Source organism: Euphorbia lathyris, chromosome 1 (genome assembly GCF_963576675.1).
Source record: "Euphorbia lathyris chromosome 1, ddEupLath1.1, whole genome shotgun sequence".
NCBI lineage: Eukaryota > Viridiplantae > Streptophyta > Magnoliopsida > Malpighiales > Euphorbiaceae > Euphorbia > Euphorbia lathyris.
The window spans coordinates 93,308,768-93,334,623 of NC_088910.1; the positions used below are offsets into that span (position 1 = coordinate 93,308,768).

At 32.0% G+C, this 25,856-nt stretch overlaps 1 protein-coding gene and 1 non-coding gene across 2 annotated transcripts; both read left to right on the forward strand.

Moving 5' to 3' along the window:
- The first annotated feature begins 7,290 nt into the window (after positions 1-7,290).
- On the forward strand, positions 7,291-8,749 carry LOC136211481 (transcription factor CYCLOIDEA-like). The gene is made up of 2 exons (XM_066002722.1): positions 7,291-8,482; positions 8,564-8,749. The coding sequence occupies exons 1-2, from the start codon at positions 7,474-7,476 to the stop codon at positions 8,614-8,616; spliced, it is 1,062 nt and encodes a 353-aa protein (XP_065858794.1). The 5' UTR covers positions 7,291-7,473; the 3' UTR covers positions 8,617-8,749.
- Positions 8,750-20,532: 11,783 nt separating this feature from the next.
- Positions 20,533-20,613, forward strand: TRNAL-AAG (transfer RNA leucine (anticodon AAG)). The gene has a single exon. It is a non-coding gene; the product is annotated as a tRNA-Leu (tRNA).
- Positions 20,614-25,856: the final 5,243 nt, after the last annotated feature.

Consider the following 25,856-nt stretch of genomic DNA (forward strand, 5'->3'; position numbering starts at 1 on the left):
CAACTCAACTTTGCACAGTAACATAGAACTTATGCACAAGTTTGTCTCGGAGGTCCAATCAGATTCAAAGAAACTAAAAAAGGATGTCACTACCCTACAGAGCCAAATAAGAGGCTCAAATAAAAATAAATCCTATGTTGAGTACTCAAGTACTAGTCAGCATAAACAGTTCACACAGTGTGACTGTTGCGGGAAAAAGGGGCACACAAGAGAAGTGTGTTGGTTCAATAAGCGGGCTGTCCAATGTGACTTCTGCGAAAAGAAAGGACATATCACTAAGGTATGTTGGCATGCTACTAACTTTTGTCAAGTATTTTGTCACTTTTAATGAATTAATCTCTATATGTTATTTTGAGTTTTACCTGTACCTAAAATTAAGAAATTAACCTACTAAAAATAAATCAAATTTGACTTGGTAATTAAAAAGGATTTTTGGTAGGATAATTAATTAATTTTGGATGAATTTTCTTAAATAATATTTTATGAGATTATGTGCAAATTTTCAAGATAAATGTGGAGATTTTTAAGCATCAGAATCAGGACTCACTCAAGAGTTCAAATTCAAATAAAAATCATGCAGAATATTTTGGCAGATTTTTAGGGATTATCTTTGGGATTTTTGTATTTAAATAATTAGATTTTTTTATCTCCAAAGATAAATTAGTTTTTATTAGATAATGTTAGAGTTAGTTTTTCATAAGAATAGCTTTTTATTAATTAGTCTTTCATTATAAAAGCTTTTTATTAATTAGTCTTTCATTAGGAATATGTTTTATTAATTAGTCTTTCATTAGGAAAGCTTTTTATTAATTAGTCTTTCATTAGGAAAGCTTTTGGTTTTTCATTATAAATCCAGTTTTTGTTAGACAGTTTTTATCTTTTCTTCTTTTGTAAAAACCCTATTTTCCCCCTTGAAGAATCCTCTCATCTCCTCCATCCTCCATTGAAGAACGTTCGAAGCTCCACTTCTCGAGGATTATTCAAGGTTCCCTCCTTAAGTCATAAGAAGACGCCTGCAGTGGTAGACAGGTTCCCTGAAAGGGATTTTCTTACTCTTTTACATCTTGTTTATCTCTTGATCCAGTTTATGAATCCTAGACTCATTGTATCTCCGTGACAATTTTCTCAATCTTTAATGTTAATATAATTCTTGTTTTGTTCAATTGATTCATCTATTTAATCTTTGTCTTACGTTTTGTTTGATTGGTTTAACTCATTCATAAATCCAAATATTTTGTTGGCACATATTGCGAGCTGAATCTGACCTAGTCAGAGCTTATAAGAATGAAGACCTTATAGAAGATTAAGCCCAAATTTCTGAGCCTTAGAGCTAGTTTCGGTCTTACAAGGGAATCACACACTAAGAACCATAGAAGGATAAGTAGGGTTAATTGCCTCAAACACAAGTGACTTGGATTAGGTTATTGATTGGTTGTCTAAACAGATTATATTCATCATTATCGTATCATTGCATATCCCTTCGGGTAATTACATTATTGAAAGATCACCTAGGAGTAGAATAACTTAGATAGGAGTAGTTTAACTTAATCAAAACCAAGCTTAAACCCCCTAAAGCCTAGATAACACTAGAAACTGAGTAGCTCGATACTTGCAGGAGTAAATCTTGTGGATTCGATACCTGGACTTGTCCAGATTATTACTTGATAACAACGGGGTACACGTATCCCTTAGTGAGTCTCAATTGAGCGACAGCTCGAGCGCATCAGCTACTACCACCGCCACCGTCACATTTCAGGTTTATTTAGACGAGAAAGAAGGAAGTCCCATTTATATTTTAGTTTCTGTTTTTAACTTTATATTTACATTTTCTTGTTAGTTTGAAGTCTATATTCCTTCTTGAACTTTGTTTTCCGTCAGATCTACACTTGTGAGCTATACTTCTTTCTTTTATTCCTTTTTCGGTCTTAGTAAGAGCAGAAAAGGTTTATCTTGTCCGCAGATCTATAGATCTGCGTGGATGCACAAACAGAAAAGACTCAGATCCGAACGTCCGTAAGAACCTAAATGATGAAGTATGGATTACAACGATTTTTCAACGAGATTCGACTTACGAGAATGATATGATTTCTATGTTTGTTGTATTTTTATCTTTTCTGGTTTTATTTCTCTTGATAGTCTTTTGTATTGCTCTTTGTAGTCTATGTATTGCTCTTTGTAGTCTATTTTTTCCCTTTGTGGGTCTTTGCCTGTATGAGATGAAGGTTTTATTCCTCTTTGTTTCGTAATGTATTTGTATTTTTAAGTTAATGGAATGATATATGGTATTTTATCAAAAAAAAAAAAAAAAGATTAAGTGATAAGTTAATTGAAAAAGCTCTAGAAATTAGGGGTGTGCATCGGTTCGGTTTAAACCGTATACCGAACCAAACCGAGTGAATTCGTTTTTTCGGTTCGGTTTTTTTAAAAATTTAGTTCGGCATCAATTTTAATTTTAAGTGTATTTCGGTATTCGGTTCGGTTTGATAGAAAATGTAAAAAAACCGAACCGTACCGAATTATATATATTTTACATATATATATATATATATATATATATATATATATATATATATATATATATTTGATTAGACAAGTTTAATTTTTTTATTATTATTGAGATAATTGTGAAACTAAAAAGAGATTATGGAGAAGAAGATGAATTCATTAAAATCAAATTGAATTAGGTTACAGTTGCAAGTTGTTTATTTATAATAGCTAAAACAGAGAAAGGGTAAAAGGGAAAGTATAGTGTTCCTATTTCTAATCAGTTGCTAACAAACTAACTGTTAATTCTACATCCTCCCCTCAAGTTGGAAGTGGTGAAGAGACAATTCCAAACTTGGATGAGAATTCTGTAAAGTGTGAGCTTGTCCAAGGCTTAGTAAAGAGATCTGCAGGTTGATCTTCCGTACTGATATGAGGAGTGATCAGGAATCCTTGCTCAACATAATCCCGGATGAAATGAACATCTATGTCGAAATGCTTTGTTCGACCATGGTCTATAGGATTAGCTGCTATGGCAATGGCAGATGTGTTGTCACAATGTAGTAAAATTGGTAAAGGGACAGAAATGAGAAGATCTTGTAGAATGTAGTAAATCCACTTCAATTCACAAGCTGTTACAGCTAAACTTCTGTATTCAGCTTCTGCTGAGGATCTACTAACTGTAGCTTGTTTTTTGGTTTTCCAAGAAATGAGGGATTTGCCAATGAAGATGCAATAACCAGTCACTGATCTCCTTGTTGTTTTGCATACTGCCCAGTCTGAGTCACAATACCTTGACAGAGTTAAATCAACTTGTTTGGGGTAGAGGAGAGCTTTGTTTAAGGTTCCTTTTAGGTATCTTAAAACATGTAGTGCTGCATTTGCAATCTCTATCTTATGAGATGAAGCAGTGACATTTTGTTTCTGTTTCTCCATTTTCTGGATGTAAGAATAAGCTTTGTTGATTGATGGAAATGGATCCATCATCAAGATTTGGTCTCTTGTAGCATCATACAAATCATCAAGACCCATTAGAAATTGCATTAAATGATCTGCTTCAACCATTAATGCAAGCTTGTTTCCATTTTCTAGACAATAACAGACTGGAAGAGGGTTCAATTCAGCCAAATCTTCCCACAGTTTCTTCATTTTGGTGAAATACAAGCAAACATTCATATTGCCTTGTTTTAACAAACTTAATTCCTTCTTTAATTGGTAGATTAAAGGGCCATTAGACTCACCAAAATGCTGTTGTATCTCAGTCCATAATTCTCTAGCAGTTTTGCAATAGAGAAAAGATTCACATAATTCTTTTGACATTGAACCAATCAACCAGGATAACACCATATTATCACACTTCTTCCATTTGTTGTAAAACACAAAAAATGGAGGAGGTTTGATATCATCTCTCAAGACAAAATCTAATTTGTCTTTAGCAGCCAGGCCTATTTTAACAGCACGAAGCCAAGAAAGGTAATTAGTGGTGATGAGAGGGATGCTTACCAGTGAAGCTCCCAAAGTGTCTCCATTTTACAGTTGCATTATGTCTGCAAACTGGAAATCTTCATTCTCCCGGTAATTCCTCTCTCTTTCGGCTTCAGGTCGCAATCCGTCTGTTCTAACTTCAGATCTGAGATTTCTCTCTCTTGTGACACCTGATTTTTGTTCTTCGGTTGACCTGGTGTTTTTTCCATTCTCAGCCTCTGTTCTCAGTTCATCATTCTGGCGAGTGCTTGATTCTGGATGATCAAGAGCACGCCGATAATTCATGGTCTGAGGATCTTGAGGTTGGTAACGATCTTCAAATTCATGTTGAAAATCAGAGATATCTTCTTCATCATTGAGGTAATCATTATTCCTCAATCTTCTTCGATTATGATCCTTCTTCACCGTTGTTGAATGCTCTCCTTGGTTTAAACTTTTGCGGAAAAGTTTTGAGATTAAAGTCTTGAATCAGTTACACAAAGCTTTGATACCATGTGAAACTAAAGAGAGATTATAGAGAAGAAGATGAATTCATTAAAATCAAATTGAATTAGGTTACAGTTGCAAGCTGTTTATTTATAATAGCTAAAACAGAGAAAGGGTAAAAGGGGAAGTATACTGTTCCTATTTCTAATCAGTTGCTAACAAACTAACTGTTAATTCTACATAACCCAATATGGATATATTTTGGAAATATTTCATTTTTTTGTTGTTGTTGAGGTAAATTTAATGAGAAAATATAGTGATTTTTATTTGTTATTTGTTATTTTTAACTTAATTCGGTTTAAACCGAACCGAACCGCATATTTCGGTTCGGCTTTAATTCGGTTTTATCTATTATTCGGTTCGGTGTCGGTGTGAATTATTTTGATCATTTCGGTATTCAGTTTTTTCGGTTAAGTTTGGTTCGGTTTTGTACCGATGCACACCACTACTAGAAATGAGCTTTTTTTTTTGTTTATTAGCTTTTTGGCACAATAATCTCTTTCAAACCTTTTTTCGCCAAACACCACTATTATAAGTTGGACTAGTCAAAACCTTTCAAACCTCTAATATAACAAAAAAAAAAAAAAAAAAACTCTTTACTAAATAGGATCTAAACTTTTTTTTTTTTTAAAGAAACCCAAGCAGACAAAAATAGAAAAACACAAAAATATGATTAGTTTTCTGATCATTTATAAAGTTTGTAGGTAGTTACTTGGAACTGTTGACATTTAATATAAAAAAGTTAAAAGTAGAGTAAAAGACAAGAAAAGTTTCCATTAAATGTCCCTGCAATGCAACTCTATAATTAAGTTGCACAGTATTTTTCTTTTTACATTGTAAAAATAACGATTTTAAAAGTTCTTTTCCGGAAAAGGGTTGCAATCAGTTTCCCAACTTTATTAACTTGAGTCAATTCCAATATCATTAAGAAAACAAAAACAAAGATATTCTATTATGCATATTTCAAAAAAAAAAAAAAAAAATTGTAATTTCAATATAGAATTAGAAATAAAATATTTCGTACTCACAAAATTTGTGGCTAATTTTTTTTTCAAATACATAATTAAATTTTACTTTTATTTTTATATATTGTATACGTGTTTTGATATGTTAGTGATAAATAACAACATTATGTGCATATGCAGTAATATAAAGTAACTCAGGAGATGATAATCTCATTAATAATGTCTGAAGTTAGTCCAACTTATCAACATTAAACTATCAAATGGTTTTCAAAACCAGATCAATAAAATGAGCGGTAAAGATAAATGGTCAAGTGTTAAAGGTACGATGAAATCCAATCGGAGTTTAATCATTGTTCTAAAAATAATGTGAGAATGATATTTTCATTCTCATGTAATAATACAGTAAAAAGTTACTAATAACTTTTCAAAAAAAAAAGTTAATAATAATAATAATATTATTATTATTTTATAAATATTTGTAATATTTTGATATATCAATTAATAAATTTAACATGATAAATCAAAAATATATTAAAAAAATATATATAATATATAAAAAATACCTTTTTAATTAAATAGTTATTATTATTATATAATAGTAGGATATAAATTTCACAAATTAACTTTAATTATGTAATTTACTAAAATTTTAAAATTTTATTTTGTGTATATTTAATTAAATATTTATTAAATTTTATTAATAGGGAAAAACTAAAATAAAAAATATTTTTATTATATTTATTGAACTATAAAATAAAATAAAAATTTAATGCTTGATAATATTTTAAATAATTGATTTTTTTTAACAAGGAAAAGATCGTATCAAGAATCAACAAGAAGAGCATTACAAAAGAAATAGGGATTGACAGAAAACCATTCACCACTGTTAACGACATCAGAGACAATTTTAGTTAAAATATGAGTTGAACCCTAATACCAAATGTCACAGGGCCAGCACTAAGTTAGGCCAAAACCCCATGCGGCGCAAAGACTTCCTCAAGTCTCGTCAATGCATCTATCGGCATTCCGTCCCGATAGGACTCCCTATGATCAAACCCCGCCCTAAAAGGGACACGCACTATGGGTAACTGCGGAGCTTATAGCGCCTATAGAGTTCCACCCTATGGAGACATTCGACTCCCTTCACTGAATGTGCCCGATTCTCATAGTTCCTAGTGGATTATAGTGGATTGCTTAAGCGAGTGTCGACTACTGACCGAGGGATCGTTTGACGATCTCTTAACAAAACGTTTAGAACTATTAACAAATTCATTAAGCATATAAATACAATCGTTAACTATGACATGAAAATGTGATAAAGCCTATGATGTGTGAGCTATGGACCGAATAACAATCTGAGAATTTGATTTTATCTAGACATTGTTCCAACTTTTATCCTTGATCCAACTTAATGCATTCCGGATAGAAAGTGCTTTTGCTAGAACAACATTGTGTTAAACTATTGGTAGCAACTATAAAATCGTCTAAAGAACCCTAAGAACACACCCGAATCCAATTGTACTGATCCCTTCAAAAGTCACGGCCAAATCGGACCGAAATGGTAACCGGTTCTACTTGAACCGGATAGATCCGACCGGAACTTTTGGAATCTAACAACTATACCTTCAATTATAACAATGACATTATAAGATCCCTTACAATTACTATTCGGTTCTAGCTATAAATTCGAACATACAGATATGAATCTTTGTCACCATATATTAAATAACTTTATGAAGTGGGACCAAATTGTATTGAATATTAATGGGACTACCACCCAACACAAATCAACTTATATTATTAAAGAAGATCATCATCAATCAATATTTATGTTTTTTTTTTCACTCTCCTTCTCAAACGTTAAAAACCATATGAAAACGTACAAATCTCAACGACATTACACTATACTCACTGTATTTCAGAAAACATCAAATGACCTGTCTTCCTCAACTTTCAATATAAAAAAATTGGTTCTGCTGCTCTTTCAATGGCCACTCATACAGATTCAATTTAGGCTTTAGGGTTTTTCCTTTTTTGATCACTTGTATATCAGATGTTTTCTTCAACTACTTCTCTCAATCCTTTCATTCCTTCATCTTCATCTTCGTATGTTGATCTTTCTCCCTACATAATTCATCATCATGAGCCTGATCATAACACTTTTCTTCTTCACCACTATCAAAATCCAGTCTCAATTTTACCATTGATTTCTACTGATTCAAACAATGGAATGACTATGTCTTCAAAGCAGGAAATTCAGGTCAATGATGGAGATTTTCTTCATCAGTATGGGTTTGGTGGTGCATCTTCTGTTTCCCTTGCTGATAAAAGGCCGCCTAAGAAAGACAGACATAGCAAAATTTACACAGCTCAAGGATTAAGAGATCGGAGAGTAAGAATGTCAATTGAAATTGCTCGCAAGTTCTTTGATCTTCAGGATATGTTAGGGTTTGATAAAGCTAGTAAAACCCTAGACTGGCTGTTAACTAAGTCCAAAAGAGCAATTAAAGAATTAGCTCAGAATTATCATGATCATGATCATGATCATATTAATTACAATAACAACAGTGCTGATTCAACATGTGAAGTAGAAGATAATATGATTCCAAAGAATGAGAGAAAGATGAAAAAGATGAAGAAAAAAGCAGCAGCATCCAATCTGAAAGTTACTACGGCTAAGCAATTAAGAGAAAAGGCAAGGGCAAGAGCAAGAGAAAGAACAAGAGTTAAATTGCTTTGCAATACAAAATTCAAGAATTATGATCCTACATTTCAGACTCTGAACCAATCAAATTCAACCCTATTAAACAACCCCTATTTTCATCATCATTCTTCTTCCAGCTTCAATGTTGTTGGAGAACCCTATGGAAGCACAATTGGGGACTCCATATTGATCAAAAGGAAGTTGAAGCAATCAACAATGATGGGTTATCAACAAAATATGTTCTTGTTGAAAGATGCAAATTGCAACAACTTCCCCATTTTGCCTCCAAATTGGGAAAACAACAGTTCAATTCCACGTTCAAGCTTGTGTGCAATTACTAGTATGAATAGATCTACAGGTATGGGATAAGAAATTTGAAGCTTTTCTAATTTCCTTTCTAAAATTGTTTGATTTTAATTTGTGAGTGATTGAATTGTAGGTGCTCATCTCCATGGCAAACTCTGGGAGGCTGAAAAAAGTAAATTGCTATGAAGAAGTTAAAGATGTAAGATGTCAGTTAATTACAGAATTCATATCTGTTGTATTAATTCCTTGTTTGCTTTTTTTTTTTTTTCTAATTTTGTTCATATGTAATGTTTCTGTTTCGGTGATTCTGGCATTGTACAACATGTTTTTCTTTTCTGTTAATGAAATGTATTTTGCTTCCTTGTTTCTGAGAAAATGTTGCATTCGAATCTGTTTTGGTTTAGTCCATTCTAAATTCTATATTCATTCATGATGCACAAAATCAAAAACAGAAAAAGTAGTACTTCTTTGTGGCAAATCGTGAGCAAGGATTTATATGGCAGACATCTTTCTCACTATCTTGTATGGAAACCTAATGTTGCACAGAAACGGAAACCGACACGGGATAAAAAGAATATACCTAGGAAACTGTAGTGGGAAAAAGAAATGAAACACGGAAACACTAACAAATAAGAGTTTCCGTGTAACAACCAGTCTAGTAATATATAGATATTGTCCGCTTTAGTCTCACCTTAGGGCTGGTTCTTGCTCGGCCTTCCACTCCAGGGTCACCCTCTTTGGACCGGTATTTACAACTACTTTGGTGATAAGAAAAATGTATAATGGTAATAATGTTAATAGAAATAGGACTACAGATGAAAAGTATGAGATAAGGGTTATGATATATGTGCATGTGCATATGCATAAGCATAAGCATTATTTGCACCAAAAAAATTGTATAAGAATTTATCTATTTTGATTATGATTTTGTGCTTAATTGAACAGCCTTGCATCAACCTAATTTGGTCAAATGTATATCTGATATGCAGCTGGAAATGCTGATTAAATCTCTTACCCTATATATGACAAAGGGTCTAATTACATGAACACAACGATACACATTTAAACTCATATTCACAAATGAGTTGTTTTATGCTTTACCCAAATTTATCTCATTATAGGGTAATTTTAAACACATTGAGTGCTGGTGGAATAGTTTCTTGTATCAAAGAATCATTCAACCAACAGCTCAAGTGCTTCTTGGATTTGGACAACACATATCTATTCTACCATGTGTTTTAATTTCATTATATGTAGAGCTGTCCGGATTTGAACCTTTGACCCCTTGTTTAAGATGTTCTAATACCATGTCAAATAACCATTAAACCCGAAAACCCAATTAAGCTGACAAGCAAGGCTCGGGAACAAAGTTGCAAAATTTCTGATATAGATAGTGTATTTTCATTTACCTTGTATATCCTGTTTATATGATTGAGAAAGTTGTTGCTACCCCCAAATCTATATGCAAGTCCATTCCTGAAAATCAATGAGATTGATAATTTTGATATGTTTCAATTAAAATCTCTGAAAGAAGATACATATAGTAACAAAGTTTGTGACAAATTGGATGAATTTGCTAATAGAATTCAAGTTTAGTTAACTATTTCTGATCAAGATCAACTAAGGATGCAATGCAAAGAGTTTGTTTCCTTTACATATATAAAATTAACGTAGTTTTACATATAATTGCTTCAGTTGATGTTTGAACTTGACTTGTCAATAGAAGATAGCTTCTGTTCCATCATATATAGTTAAGGAATTATAGTATGAATAAGGATATATATGATATCTTAGTAAAGGTACACCAAAGCATATCAATGGCCATACCCTAAATAGTCACTGATAAAAACAAATACAGCAAAAGTCATATCCAATATTTGTAATCTTAGGTTACTTGTTTGAGTTTTAAGATTTAAGATTTGCATCAAATTCTGGGCCATAAAAAGATTTTCAGGATATACTAGAATGTCAGGAGAGAAAAGCAAGTAGCAGAGCGACAACAAGGATAATTTTCTCAATGAAATCAGCAATTTATATAGAAGAATATGTCATAATATCTGTCTGTTGCATTGAATTGGGTGACATCTTTTACTCAACATGTTTAAGCTGGCTTTCTTTTCTTTTTTCTATCATTTTCAAGAGCCTTTTTCTATATGTTTGGAATCAGATATTGAAATCAAGATAAGCTCCTTAGAGTTTCCAAAAGATTTACATAAGAGTCTTGTCAGAAACATATCTACAAATATGAAATTAGAACCAGCTAGCAGATATACTATATATCTCTCCACAAACATACATATATTAATTTGATTTTGGAATGCCCTAAAAGATTAGGGTAATTCTTTTTCTTCTAATGGCTTTCACCTTGACCTGTGAAAAATGTTGGTGTTTGCACTCTCACCTATGATTAGGGCAGAGCGTGTATCTCGGACATTCTTGAACCAGACCGAATACTCGAAAAAAAAGATCCAGAATTGGATTGAACTGCTGACTTTTTCTATAGGACGGAATTGAATTGTACTATTGACTTAATTAGGTACAATTCAGGAGATTTTTAAATTCCTAATATTGCTCAGTAAATATGTTGGAGATTGAAGAACCTGACCGAATATCAGAAAAAAAATCCAGAACCGGATTAAACTGTTGACTTTTTCTATAGGACCGAACCGAATTGTACAGTTGACTTTATTAGATACAATTCTGGAGATTTTCAGATTTCAGAATTATATCGAACCGTACTCACCCCTACCTATGATATGACTCTCACCTATGATATGATTTGGTAACATTTATCCTCCTAACATATACAAATCAACAAAATTTGCAGCAATTTGAACGGAACTAAAAGATCACGTCTAAATTGTTTATATTGGAAGAAACTATATACAAGCTTCAAACTATCGTTCATGTTACTTTGTCCTCAAATCATCAAAACTTTCATCCACGCGTGGAAAAAGAAATATAAAATTATCATTTCATGTCTTCTTTAGTAAAGTATTTGGCAAGGCGACATGAATAATAGTATTAAGAACTTGTGTTACGTTTCTACCACTTCAAACAATTTAGTCAATACCACTTAGTTCGGTCTAAATTGCTGCGAGTTTTTTTTATAGGTCAAATGTTACCAAATCATAGATTCAAGTGTAAAGGCCAATATTTGTTATAGAACGGGAGCCGGTGTTTTAATTTTAAAGTAGTTTCTTTCATGTGTTAAAATATGCGTATAGAATAGATGCATAGAATTGAGTTGTTTTAAGTGTTAATTTTAATGGTGAAAGTTTTAGTCTAGTAGTTGCGAGTCTACTTATAAAGGAAATTTATGAGTTTAAATCATATGAAATGAGATTTTTTTTTTTTTTTTGGACATTAAATGTATACATGATTGCACAAATTAAAAAAAAAAAAGGTTAATTTTAGTAATTTTGTGAAATGCAGTAGATATAGTAATATAACTGACATATGTAGATAGAGTGATATCATGCAATGTAATCTGATTACATGGAAGTCTGGGCCATGACTATAAGATTTAGTAGCAAGAAGGTACCTAGCTAGTTTGATACACATAAATTCTATATTTAGTCTGTCAGTGTCACCAAACAAGGAAACTAGCTGCCTTGCAAATGCAGCCAATAAATAAAAAATTAACAAAAGATTTTCTCAAATTTTATTTTTGTCACAAGATTTATTACTTCAAAATTTTGAACTGATTGACATTTTTATATATTATGTTTTTAATCAGCTTATACCAAGCTAATTATTTGAATAAGCTCTTAATTAGTTGTATTAATTTGTTTTGTATTGTTTTTAGCTTTTAAGTAATAAAGAAAATAATTAAAAGGTAGTTGTTTGTTGTCTATCAAGTTAAGCTTGTAGGTTAAGTGTTTCCTTGATAAGTATGTGAAATTTCAAATACATAGTAGAATGAGCCGTTGTATATGTTAAGTTAAAAATTATTCCCGCCATGTGTTTTTAATGCCACAAATTAATGAGGTTGTCGGGACTCGAACCCTCGACCATTTGGTCCTAGAGGCTAGGATACCATGTCATGGAACCGATTGAACTAAAAGCTCAAACTGATAATTAAGGCTCAATCATATATCTTATGTTCCAACAACGATAACTATTTTTTGGTGGACATTCAAATCTGAGTCAGATTTTTATTGTGAATGGAAAAAAAAAGTAAAAAGAAAATCAGATTCAAGATCTTTATTAAAGTGAACATTGTTTATATTTCTTAACACTATATTAGTTAATTTTCCTTATAATTAAGAAAGCAAAATTTTCCAAAACTCATTTCATATCAATATTATAAGAGTAAAAAATGCCTGCAATTTATATTAGAAGCTGACGGGGCAAATAAATAATGACAAAAAATTAACAAAAATAAAAATGAGAGGAAGAGAGGAACTTATCTTAAAGATTTTTCCATTCTCAACTTATAAAATGAAGATGACAAACAATTTAGAAAGCTCATAACGGATCACCCTAAAAGTTTAAATTGATAGGTAAAATCAAATAATTGTATTTTTTAATTATATCCGATCATTCGGTAAAATAGGTTCTAATACCGTGTTGAGGAATCATTTGACTTAAAAACTAAAGTTGATACCATTATTATTATCTCTAAACAATCCTAAAGCACACAAAATAGATGCATTTGAAACCACTTTGATTTAGAATTTCAATATTTTAATTTAGACAATAACTGATCTTTCCAATGCCTTGTATCTGCAGAATTTAGAAGTTAAGTTTATATTTTCATCACTTTATTTTACTGCAATTTGAAGTTTAGTCAAATCATAGAAGAAGCAGCATTCTACTTTTGAAATACTCAGCTGCAAAGTACCTTCTTCCACTTTTAAATTTTAAAATAAATGTATTAGATTTCCATGAAAAGATACACAATTACTCTCAGGTACCCATTTCTTAAAGAAAATAAGTAAATATATTTCAACTAGTTTGTACGAGCAACTCAAAGAAATTATCATTCATCATGTAAAAGTGAAATGAGAACAAGACAAATCTAGTTTCATTGAATAAGCTATACACAACAAGAAGATAGATTATGTTTTTAACTCCATGAAGCTAAAATACTAAATTTTGTTGAGGAGTTCTAAGATGATAAGTGCGCAATAGTAGAAAAAACTTCATTAGACTATCTCCAATCCATCATCAAATTGATGTCGGTAAGGAAATATGATGATGGTTAGCTTTCCAACCATTTTCAAACAGTATTCACATTTTCACGAATACAGTTTTTTTTTCACAAATTTAATGTTGCATCAAATAATATTTTATTAATATATTTTATCTTTTTATTTACTTATATATATATAGTATTGTATATTCTGTTATATAATATTATTGTTTGAAATGATTTTTTTTTTTGTTTGAAGTGAGGAAATGAGTTTGAGCAAAAACAATGTAGCAACATTAAAATAGAGTGGATAACGAAAATATGATTTGATATAGCAAAAATGATAAAATGGGTTGGAGATGGTCTCAGTAATGCTTTATTTATAACGGGCATATACGTATAATATTACGAAAAGTGTATTTATATTGGAATCACGAAAACTCATTAAAATAGTATGGTCAAATCAAGCTGATTGGACTATTCATAACGGGCTTAGTTGTAGCGTGATACAAATAATCTTTTTTTATAGCGGACTTAGTCTTTGAACAGTAAGATACCTTGGTGTCTCCGAGTATCTATAACGGGTTGTAGTTATGCCTATTGCAAAAGATTAAGGTTATGACATATCAGGGGTCATTTGTTTGAAATTAAAATATCTTAAATATCGCGTGTATATTATGTGCTTTCATTTGTTCCATTGGATGAGGGTTTTGATTATGCATGTTTTATACAAGTAATATCATTTTGTTCTTGTTCTTTTTTTTAAGATGTGTTGTGTTTATTTATATAGCTTTCTATTATGTTTATTTTGATGTCTTGAGTTCTAAAATATATTACTAATGTTTATATAGCTCATTATGAACATATATTTTGTGTGTCATACTTGGGGATTTAATTGACCCATGGAGTGAATCAGGCATAACTAAGGTAGTTTATCAAGCTGGCTTTATAGGCCTATATGTTATATAGAGGAAATTTTTACTCCTAGAGTTTGTTCGAGATGCATTCTTGAACAAAGTCTTGGAATAAAAGTTTCCATTATCTCATATCTACAAGCATATGAAGCTAGTCTGGTTGACTATATTAGCCATGGAAGAATCACAGACAAAACACGACTAGATGGTTTTAATCGTAAACCAACAAAGATTTTCTTCTCAAGCGGAACTTGAGGGAGTCAATCCTAATGTAAAGAAAAACACACTCCAATGGAGGCTGATTTTGATTAATTCATAAAAAGATATGTTTCAATACAAATAAGGAGGCTTATATACCTCTCCTAATTCAAGAGAAAAAGACCCATGTACCCCAACTAGGGTTACAACTCAATAGACATAAGATAGGGGTAAAGAGGGTATAAAGGGGGAAATGACATTTAGGTTATTATCCCTAAATGACAAGACAATAATTACATGAGTGGCAAAACAGTAAATTACGGAAAGGAACAGAAAAACTAACGGTTGTGTCTCTTTGTTCGTATTGTTGAAAATCACCCCACACACCGAGTGAGGGTGTCACACACTGAGTGGCTATCATTTTGCCCTAAGCTTGAGTTCCCTTCGAGCCTAACACGGCGTGTGGCTCTATGACACGTCGTGTGGGGATTAAAATCAGACTTCCCCACTTACAGTTCCAGCCTGCCCACACGCTGAGTGAGGATTTTTCACTCCAACGCTCTTTTTCACCCTCATTTCGGTTCTTGTGATGGAGATGTCCGCATCAGAAAACATTTTAAGCTAACCTTTCTTTCGCTTTGTTTTTTCAATGGAAGGTCAATCAACTTGATGTTTTCAATGCCTTCTCACACAACACTTTTGAAGAAACAGTTTATATGCATCTATGGCTAAGATTTGTTAATTTATCATGTCATGATTATAGGGTAAATTACATACGTGGTGTACAACCTTTACCCTATTTCACTTTGGTGTACAACCTTCAATTTTGCACACAAAAGTGTACAACATTTTAGTGACCTCTCATTAAAGTGTACAACCGGTAATTGTGACCGGTCAACCCAAAGTCAAAGCGCCACATCATCATTTTTATTCTACCAATTTACAAAAATGGGACCCACTTCTTATATAATAACTAAAACACCATTATCCTTATGTAAATTACTAAATTGTCATTATCCCTTTCATTCCTTCATTTTTCTGGAACTTCTTTCTCTCTCTATCTCTTCCTCTCTCTATATCTTTTACTTTCTCTCTCTAAGTGCTTTCTCTATCTTTCCCTCTCTCTCTAAGTCATTTTCTTTACTGGTTAGCAGGATTATAACTAGTACAGAGACTAAAAGAAGGAAGGAGTGCCATAAATGGCGGCGACAACACAGATCTGATAATTGTCGGAGTCCATTCTCTTCCAACCTTTTAATAATAATAATAATAATAATATCAACAATCACAATAATAATAATGCTAATTGTAGAAATAGTACTAATGATGAGAGGCAATAGGATTCAACAGATTAAAAAATTATAACATGAGGAGTAGAAAAAGAAAAGGAAATGGAGTCTTGGATATGTTGAAGACCAGTAGCTTGAAACTCAACCATTGGAAGAAGAGGAGTTTTGGACTTCAGAGGATTAGTTTAATAAGTTTGACCTCATGACCGGAAATGAGAATGAAAGAAGATTGGCTGTCATTGGAGCTGAGGAGGTGCGATTGGCATCTAGCGATAGAAGAAAAAAATTTGAAGGAATTCCCAGGAATTGATTTTCTGAAATTTGATTTTGTATGCTGAAGTATTAGAAATTTTAAAATTCGCAGGAATTGTCTAAGAGTATCAAAGAAGCTTCCCAGGAATTGTTCATGATTTATAACAAGAGAGAGAAAGGGAAAGATTTAGAAAGAAAGATGTTGCAATGAAAAAATGAAAGGAGAATGACATTTTAGTAATTTACACGATGTATAATGGTATTTCATGATTGTATGTCCTACTTTTTTAAATTAGTAAAATAGAAAATGATGATGTGGCACGTTGACTTTAGGTTGACCGGTCACAATTACCGGCTATACACTTTAGTGAGAGGTCACCAAAAGGTTATACACTTTTGTGTGCAAAATTGAAGGTTATACACCAAAGTGTGAAATATGACAAAGGTTGTACACCATGTATGTAATTTACCCCATGATTATGTTTGTAAGTTGAAAAAATCCTTATATGGATCAAAGGCACCCCATGCATGGAATCAATTATTAAACATGATGCATTGCTTCAGCTTGGTTTTTGTTTCTCTTAGTCTACTACTTCTTTGTTTTATCTTTTCACTATCAAAACTAAATTGTTTTGTTTGATTCATATTGATGATCTTTTGTTGATGATGGATGATTTGAGTAAAATTCAACCAGACATTAATTAATATGTTGTAGAAAGAGTCGGAAGTTAATGACTTAAGTCGACTTCATTATTTTTTGCACATTGAAGCTTATTGGTTGTTGAATGGCTATTGCTACATCATGTGAAATATGTTAATGATCTTTTGGATTGCATCTTATGTCTACTTGCACCCTTGTTTCTATGCTTTATACTACCGCTGACAAACATATCTAATGTTAATGATGGGGAGAGTTTTAATAATCCTACCTAGTATAGATCTATTGTAGGAGGCCTTCAATATCTTACCTTCGCTCTTCCAAATATATTTCATGGAGTTAACAAAGTTTCACAATTCTTGCATATGCCGACTATTATTAAGCATCACCTTGACTTAGGGAACAATGAGTTTAGATGTTACTAGAAAATGTTCTAATTAAATAATCTCTAGATTTAACTAGAAGTTATCAAGATAATTTCCCTCTTATAACCTCCAATCACTGGCATATTGACAATATAAATAGAGGAAGTGTGTGGCCATAATTGTGTCTAATATAAGAATATCAATTAGTTGAAATAATTTTTTTTTTTTTTGTATTATGTTGGCAAAGCTCTAGTAGCAAGTCATATCATTTAATGTTTGTTAAAAGTTTGAATTTAATAATAGAAATTTTGTTCTATTTTGCCCTCTATATTTAACAAATGGTATCTGAGAAGATGCTTAGGGACCGGTCACTGAGTGCTAAGGAGTTTGCGATACGGGATCATGGTGGTACGAGGTATTTCTAGTGCATAGTCCGGGATTGTGAAGATTATTGGTTTGTGACCAAACATAGTTGGTTGATTAAAGGAGATACACAATTCATCATGGTGACATGTCTATCTCGGTAAACACTTTTAAAAAACTTAATAATAATTACAGTAATTGGAGTACTCATATGCAATTTTATTCACTTGGTCAATTTTTTATGGGTGATTATTGGAGGCAATGCCATAACATCTCCGACTGAACAAAATCAACTTAAAAAGTGGAAGGTCAATTGTGTGGTAAAGTAATATATGCTTTATCGGTCTCGGTGGAGGATGATTTACTACAATGTATATATCAAGGACGCTAAAACGCCTAAGAAAGCATGGGTCACTCTTGTTGGATTATTTGCAAGAACAAACGATCCCAAACTCCAATAGCTCGAGAATGAGTCGATGTCGATCTTGCACAAGATATGACGGTGAGTGTATATTTCAGTAAAGTCAACACCTTAAGTAAAGAAATTTCATAATTGGATCCTGAAAATAAAATTGCTAAAACAAGAATAAGAAGAATCATAGTTCATGGATTGTGTCCCGAATTCAACATGGTCTTCACAACAACACGTGGATGGACCAAGGAGCCAAATTAAATGAATTAGAAAATATATTGGCTAATCAAGAGACTCTAGACAAACAAATGTCTAAAGTCTTGCGTAATTATGAAGATAAAGCTCTTTTTAGCAATAAAAGAGCAAGGATCCAAACATCGCGACATCGAGAAATAAAGCAAAGTTCAAACACCAAAAGATGGTCGAAAAGGAAACAAGGAAGGAGTTCGCAATAAGGGGGAGCTCACCACAATCATCATGAAGTGGTAAGGAAATCATATCGGTGCAAATAACCAATGTTATGTCTGTGGAAAAAGAGGCCAATATGCTTGAGATTGCAGATGCAAAAAAGCAAAAGAAAATGATGTTACATCCACACACTCCCAATATGAAAGCAAAGAAGATTGGGATTTATAGGCTTCATGTACCATTGCAGATCTAGTACCATATGATTCAGTCACATCCTCTAAAGTATATGATGAAAAAGCAAGATCAAACAGAAATCTGTTGGGCAGCAAAAGGAGGAAGAACCAGGGGGGCGATTGAGTTCCTTTAACTCCTCAACTTTATGCGAAAATTGAAGATCTGAGTGGTAATGAACAACCACTCGAGGAGCCTTCCAAGAAAGAAGGGGAAAAGGGTTTCCTCAAAAAGAGCCATCAGTTTCGTGTGAAACACTTCCACCCAAGGAAGAGGTGGAACGTAAACAATAAGCAAGAACCGAGATGCTGCCATTGAGGGGGAAAGTTAGGCGTGGCAATCAATATTGTATGAGACACTCCAACCAAAGAGGAAGGTAAAGTCTAAGTCAACATATCCATCAAAAGAGTTACCTTAGTCTTTCGAGTGCCTTATATACCAATGTTTATGTTGATTAATCATTTGTTCTTTCCATAAGCTATAAAAAGTTATTTTTCATTATTAGCAAAAGATGTATTATGGGTTTTGTGTGATAAAAAGGTTTAGCTTAAAATGAATGTAGCTTGACTCAAGGTTTCACATTATAAATTTATTACTTCAAGGTTAGATCATATATTACAATTTTTTTTCCATTTGATGATAAAACAAAATAGATTTTCCTTCTAATCCCAAATTCATTTTACAAAACAAAGAAAACTACAATGTTGAAGACAATAATAATATTATTGAAGACTAGTTCAAGAAAGTAAAGAAAAGTTCATTCCATTTGAAGATCAAATGTTTGTGACTAAATTTAAACGAATAGATTTCTAACGAGAGCTCTTTCACTCAAACGACTATTTATATTAATCTCTCAATCGTCAAAATCTTCACGAACTCTATAAATTGAAGTGTTTGGTGATCTTCAAAGTTATTGAAGTATTTTAGAGATAAGAAAGAAATATTGTAAGAAGTGTTTGGTGATCTTCAAAGTTATTGAAGTATTTTAGAGATAAGAAAGAAATATTGTAAGAAGTAAAAGTGATCTAAATAGCTTCAAATCTTTCTTTTTGTAATGTCATCCCTTTACTCTTAAAAGACTATTTAAGATTAAAGTAGTAAGATTGGCACTCTTCAAGAAAGGAGTTGTAAAGACACTTTGAATTTGAAAGAATTCTTAGTAGATTGAGAATTCTCAAAATGGGTAACTTGAGGAGAGAAGGTATGTAAAAAAGCCAAACCGATCCTTTGTATTTGATTTCTTAACTCTACCTTTTACGTTCTCTATTACGAGTGGCGGAGACAGCCCACTATTTCATTTGGTTTGTGATCAAAGTAAGCAAAAATTTCAAAATGTAAAACATGCTAAATTCAGTACTATAATGTAATTTATAGTTAATGAATAAGGATAAATTTGTATTTAAATGTATGGAGTGACTAAATTATTGAGAACCTTATATGTATTATTGCAAATAAAAAATTAAACAAGAAAACTAAATACTGTATAAAATAAAAATTGGATTAATTAATATTTATCCTATATACTATTGTTTTTGTTTATTTGATCAAATAAAATTAATACTCTAGTGGATCTATTTTTTGTTTTTTCTTTCATCTAAAAAAAACTGCTTTCCTGTAACTCTCCGAATGAATACGTATCAAGCCCATTGTGCGTTCAGGTCTAAAGCGAGGGAAAAGGGCTAGGGACCAAGTAATTACCTAGGGCGAAATAAGGCCTAAAGCTGCAAGCATAGGGCAAGGGAATATGATGCATTTAATTTTAAACTAGGTAATAAGAGCTTCATAAGTTCTTTTTCTTTTTCTTTTGATAGTTAAAAGCTTCATAAGTTATAAATAGTTCATTGACAAAAATAAAGAAGATATTTAATGACCAAAGTTGAAATGACCGAGTTGGTCTAAGGCGCCAGATTAAGGTTCTGGTCCGAAAGGGCGTGGGTTCAAATCCCACTCTCAACATAATTTTTTTTATGAAGCATTAATGTATATTTTATTAAACTTTAGAGATGTTTACCTTATTTAAAACTAAGAATCAAGGATGATGAGAAATTTGATGACACTAAACAATGTTACGTGTATACATTTATTTCTTAATATCAATCAACTTTCATAAAACTGATGCAACTTCATATATTTTGGTAAAGGATTTATTCAATTATTATTATTCTCATAGTTTATAAGTTTGTTAATAATATATTTAAACATTTGAGGTAGTTTTGTGTAATTGATATAACCGGTTTTATACGTGACACACTATGTTAACATTTTTAGAGATTATTTATAATTATATTAGTAACATAGTAAATATTTAGATAAAACTATTCAATTTTTTTATTAGGTAAAGGTAAAGTTAATCTTACATTAAAAAATAAAAAAAGAAAAAAAAATATTGAAGGTAAAAATTTATCATTTCATATGTTATGAGTAAATCTATATTTTCTCAAAAACGATAGAAATAAATTTACAACCTATCCAAAAATAAAAAAAATAAAAAAAAAAACTTATTGTTTAGGCGAAGTTGTTATTTAGGTCTTATTTAGTTCAGCTGTTAACTAACAGTTGTTTGTTGTTGCAGTAAGCTGTTATTGTTAGTTGTTTATTATTAGTTGTTTAATTCATAGAGTTTTTGTTGAATTGTTGATGTTAATATGTAAAATGTCTAATATGAATATTTTTTATTTTAATCAATAAATAAATTATAATATAAAACTAATCATACAAATTAAGAAAACAAAATTTAAAATAAAATTTTATTGAACGGAGTAAACTATTATTTTTTTGGCAATGATATTATTAAAAGATAAACATGCGTTATACAAATAAAAATGGTACTTTTGTCAATATCAAATAAATACAAACAGTTGTTTGTGAAAAACTCAAAAAAAAGCTTTTCGTGTGAAAAGTTTCGAAACGCAGTTATTTTCATTAAAAAAAAGTTAAACGATGATGTTTTTTTAAATCTAACCAAACACTATATTTTGTGCGGTTTGAAGTAAAATGTTAAACGCTCTTCTGAAAAACTGAAATAAACACCTCTTAGTTTAAATAGAATTTTAAAATATAAATACAATGACCTAGTACATGGAAAATTTGCGATTTGCATAGTTAGGGCTCAGAACTCTCTTAACCTTGTGTTTAAACATTCTACCAAAAAATAATTAAAATTAAACCCTAAGAAAAACATGGTGGAGCAAAGCAACAGATTAATTATATTAAAGAATATACAGTAAAATTACATATTAACAAACAACAAAATAAATAAATTCTAAAAGGCAAGAACAGTACCTATACAGTGCGTTCAATCTTCTTTCATACTCGAATCAATATATCTCTGAAAAATACAAAAAATTAAAGAAATTCCGTTACTATTTATGAAGTCCAAACAGACATAAACAAAAATTAGAGAAAATTCAAAATCTTATAATTAAAATAATGTAGATAAAACTAAAGATAAATAATATATATTTGGGGGTTAAAAATGGATTCATGCAACGAAGAAGAAGAAAAAGAAGAAGAAGGAGAAGTTGTTAGTTTCCCCCATTTTCTCAGCATCCAAACAGTACTCTACCAGTACCATTTTTTTTTTTTTTTGAAACCTTTGTTAATATTGAAGAAAGTCGCATCGCATGAATATAGATCAGTATAAGATCCGCAGAAGAAAGATCAAACAGAGAATTAACAGCACAAAACAAAATTATAGAGAGAGAGGAAGAGAGTTTACATGTAATTTGCATGAATCTCTCAAAAAGACTAAAACAGAAGAACAGAAGCTGGAAATACAGAGATTTTATTTAATAGAAAACTATATACCTGTACTGCTCTTTCTGCCATTATATATAATATATAATGTGGTGGTAATTTTTGACATGACAACATTATTTACCATTGTAATTCAATTATAACATGATATACTTGAAACCATTGCATTTATATTAAATTTAGGTTTAACTGCTCAGTCGCAATTAGATTTGGGTCTATTAAGAATCTGACGGAAGTACACTACATTTGTGATGATCTCCACGAACTAGTTATCCAGCTAACAGTTTGATTACCTTGTGATATCTATATATGTAAACTTGTACCTGAGAGTTTGAATATCTTCCGTAGTTTGACATGCAAAATAGAACCAGAGGTCAAAGAGGGTCGGAGCAAGGCGGATCAGTAGGTGCTTAGGAATGGTAGAAAAGTAAGGACTAGTTGTAGGTTGTAGTGTTAATGTACCATAGAATGTGGTCATACCTGTCTATATATATAAGGACGGATCGAGCCCCTCTTCTTCTAGAAATCCTTTTAGTATTAGGTCTCATTCTCCTATTAGGAGTCCGGCTGTAGAAAAAATCTTTCATGATGTGGAAACTTCGACTTAGCAGCATGGGGTTTCCCTTAGAAAGGGAACGTTCCATGGAAGCTTCTTGATTGATCTCAATGCCCAAATTGGAACATGTTATGGATGATCTGAAGACTCATGAGACGCCACGTGTCTGATTCATTTTATACGAGATCACCTTATTAAGGTTCAATAATGGATTTTAAATGTAAGATACTAAAATAGCTTTAAAGTTTTGGGACGAGAGTCAATTTAACCCCTACTTGTTACGTTTTAATATTTATCAAATTGCATAATTAAAGCCCCGGGTAACAAAAATCGACACATAGGAATGTGTTGTTACCCTATAAGTTTGAACTCTTAAATTTACAACAAGTAAGATATGATAGATTCATTTAATGTGTTAATTTTTATCAGTGAAACTTTTAGTATTCTGTAGTAAAAGCTAAATTCATTCTAAAAGAAAGGTATGGTGTCTATGTTAAGGTTAAAATTGTAGCTTAATAATAATAACGGTAAAAGAAAGAAAAAAGACGTAATTGAATAGGTCAATGTGAAAAGAAAGGGGGTAGTACCTATAGATGTGGGTGATATATATAGTATTATATTTCTGTAAGCCACCAGATAGGTAATAAGTGGCTATGTATATAGGGTAAGTATACCGTATACTATAGTATAATTTAGTTATTCTAATTCTTAATTTATTGAAACTGACAAATAAATAAATATTAATTGTTTATAGATAGGTACTTTATTGAAAGAGAAGGGAATTGAATGGCAGAAGCTATATATATGTATATAATGATGTAGGGACTGAATAAGAATATAAACTATATAGGTGGACCGACGTTTGCAGACTATTTTTCTATATTTATAAACGGTACGTTAGATTTATAGGGGATACTCCGTTGCAGATCTTGTTCTACTTCGGTCTTTTGACCATCTTTTCTTTCTCTAGAAACTATAGAATGTAAATTTTGATCATTTAATTAATTCAACTGAAAAGCTTACGGGTTGTTTGATTGTTCATTTTTATGTTCATGTTTGTCTTTTCACTTCAAAATAAAGAGTTTTCGATGTTTAGTTAGTGACCTTTTGTTTGCTTTTTACATCTGAAAAGTAACTAATTTTAAAAAAACAGATTTTTTCAACATCAAACAGCAAAAATAAACAATAGGTAAAACTCAAAAATAACTTTTGTATTAATTTCTAATATATATATATATTTAGATTTGAAGTGTGTACAACACATGTTCATTATACTATGTGTTGAAATTTAATCAATAAACGAGGTTGTTAGAATTCGAACTCTCAATACTTTAGTTTAAGAGCCTTTAATATCATGTCAATGAACCATTTGAACCAAAAGTTTAAACTGGTAGTTAAAACTTAAAAATAGCTTATTATATCTACATTTCTTTATGTAGAAACTAGAGAGCGTGAATTTTTTAAAGGCAAAAAGCATTTGAAGACTCTATATCATTTTGATTTTAGTATATTGAAACTTTCGATCTTTTATTTCAATATATCACATCTTTGTTTACGTTTTGTTTATCATATTAAGTGATAAAGCAAGATTTGGCCAATTTGAAGACAATCGAAGTCACAATTGCTAAATATGCTCCTGCACAAAGTAGGTTGTTAGAGATTTTCTCAAATGTTGAGGTGTTAGTTGTATGTATGTATATGTCTTCTAATATGTTCTTTCTTTTGCTTTGGTTTGGCAGGTGGGATGTTAGAAGATCTGATTCTTGAATGGTCGATGGACTTGGATCAATTGGAGTTTGGTTTTGACTTCGAGCCATTGCCAAACGATTACCGTGGAGTGAAGGTTCCTCCTTTGTCATCAGAAGATCCTTTTTTTTTTAGATCGCTCCAAATATGGAGAAATGAGTGAGGTTCTCTTCCTCAACTGCAGAGATTTCAGGGATCAGTGAGTAACGTGGCTCCCTCCATGGAGGTCAAAAGTACAGATATCCCAAAGGGTCGACTAGTTACCCCTTTGATTGCCAAGGCAGCCACCAGGAAAAAAGGCATGCTTGAAAGTCTATTGATGGTTCCTTGAGTCCTTCGGAGGAGGTCAGAGTGATGGAGGGATCGAGGACAGTAATCTCGTCGTGGTTTATCTGAAGGTTATCATAGTGGAGGAGGAGGAGGTTTTAAATGGGGGTGAATCGACGCCCATGAAGTCTAAAGTGGGATCCCATGGGGAGAAGGACTTAGAAGTGGTGAGGGTCGTTCCCGTGGTGAGGAGGGAATCCAGGGTGAGGCCTCAACCAACCATGAGCGGTTTATGAAGGACATAGAGTGTAGAGTGTAGTATCTGTTTTGATCGAGGTAGATGGATCCTCACGAGGATGTCTAATAATCTCTTATGGAGGCAACTAGCTTCTTTAGTTATGGTGTCGGGGGAAAGGAAGCAAACCAAGGGAATTCGGTTGTGGAGTGCGTCCAATCATATGGTTGCGTCTAGCGGAGTAGTAAGCTTTCCTCTTATTCCTTGTATTTCTGCATGTTTATGATATTGTTATATGGTTTTTTATTTACCTTGCGTAGACCAAGGTGGAGTTAAGCGTAACTTTGATGCAGCAGGGGCAATATGAGAAGGGGCTTGAGAAGGCTCAAGTGGATGCGGAGTCTCGGATGAAGGAGGGTTTTATCTTGAAGCACTGTGATGAGAGAAATACTTGACCTATATCTCGAGATGTTCAACTAAGGGATAAGTATACCCCGTCATTTATCAAGTAATTGATGCGTTGCGCTTAGGTAGAGCTTATGAATATATATTATGATAAGTTCGTTATGATTTTGGATGTGATCTTCATAAATGCTCTATCTCTACTAGACGCTACTACTTAGGGGCAAGTGTACCCCG

What these genes read in the sequence shown, in the direction of transcription:
- LOC136211481 (XM_066002722.1), top strand. Translation starts at nt 7,474, where the DNA reads ATGTTTTCTTCAACTACTTCTCTCAATCCTTTCATTCCTTCATCTTCA. An exon ending in TAGTATGAATAGATCTACAG is followed by an intron (nt 8,483 to 8,563) that starts GTATGGGATAAG and finishes ATTGAATTGTAG; the next exon opens with GTGCTCATCTCCATGGCAAA.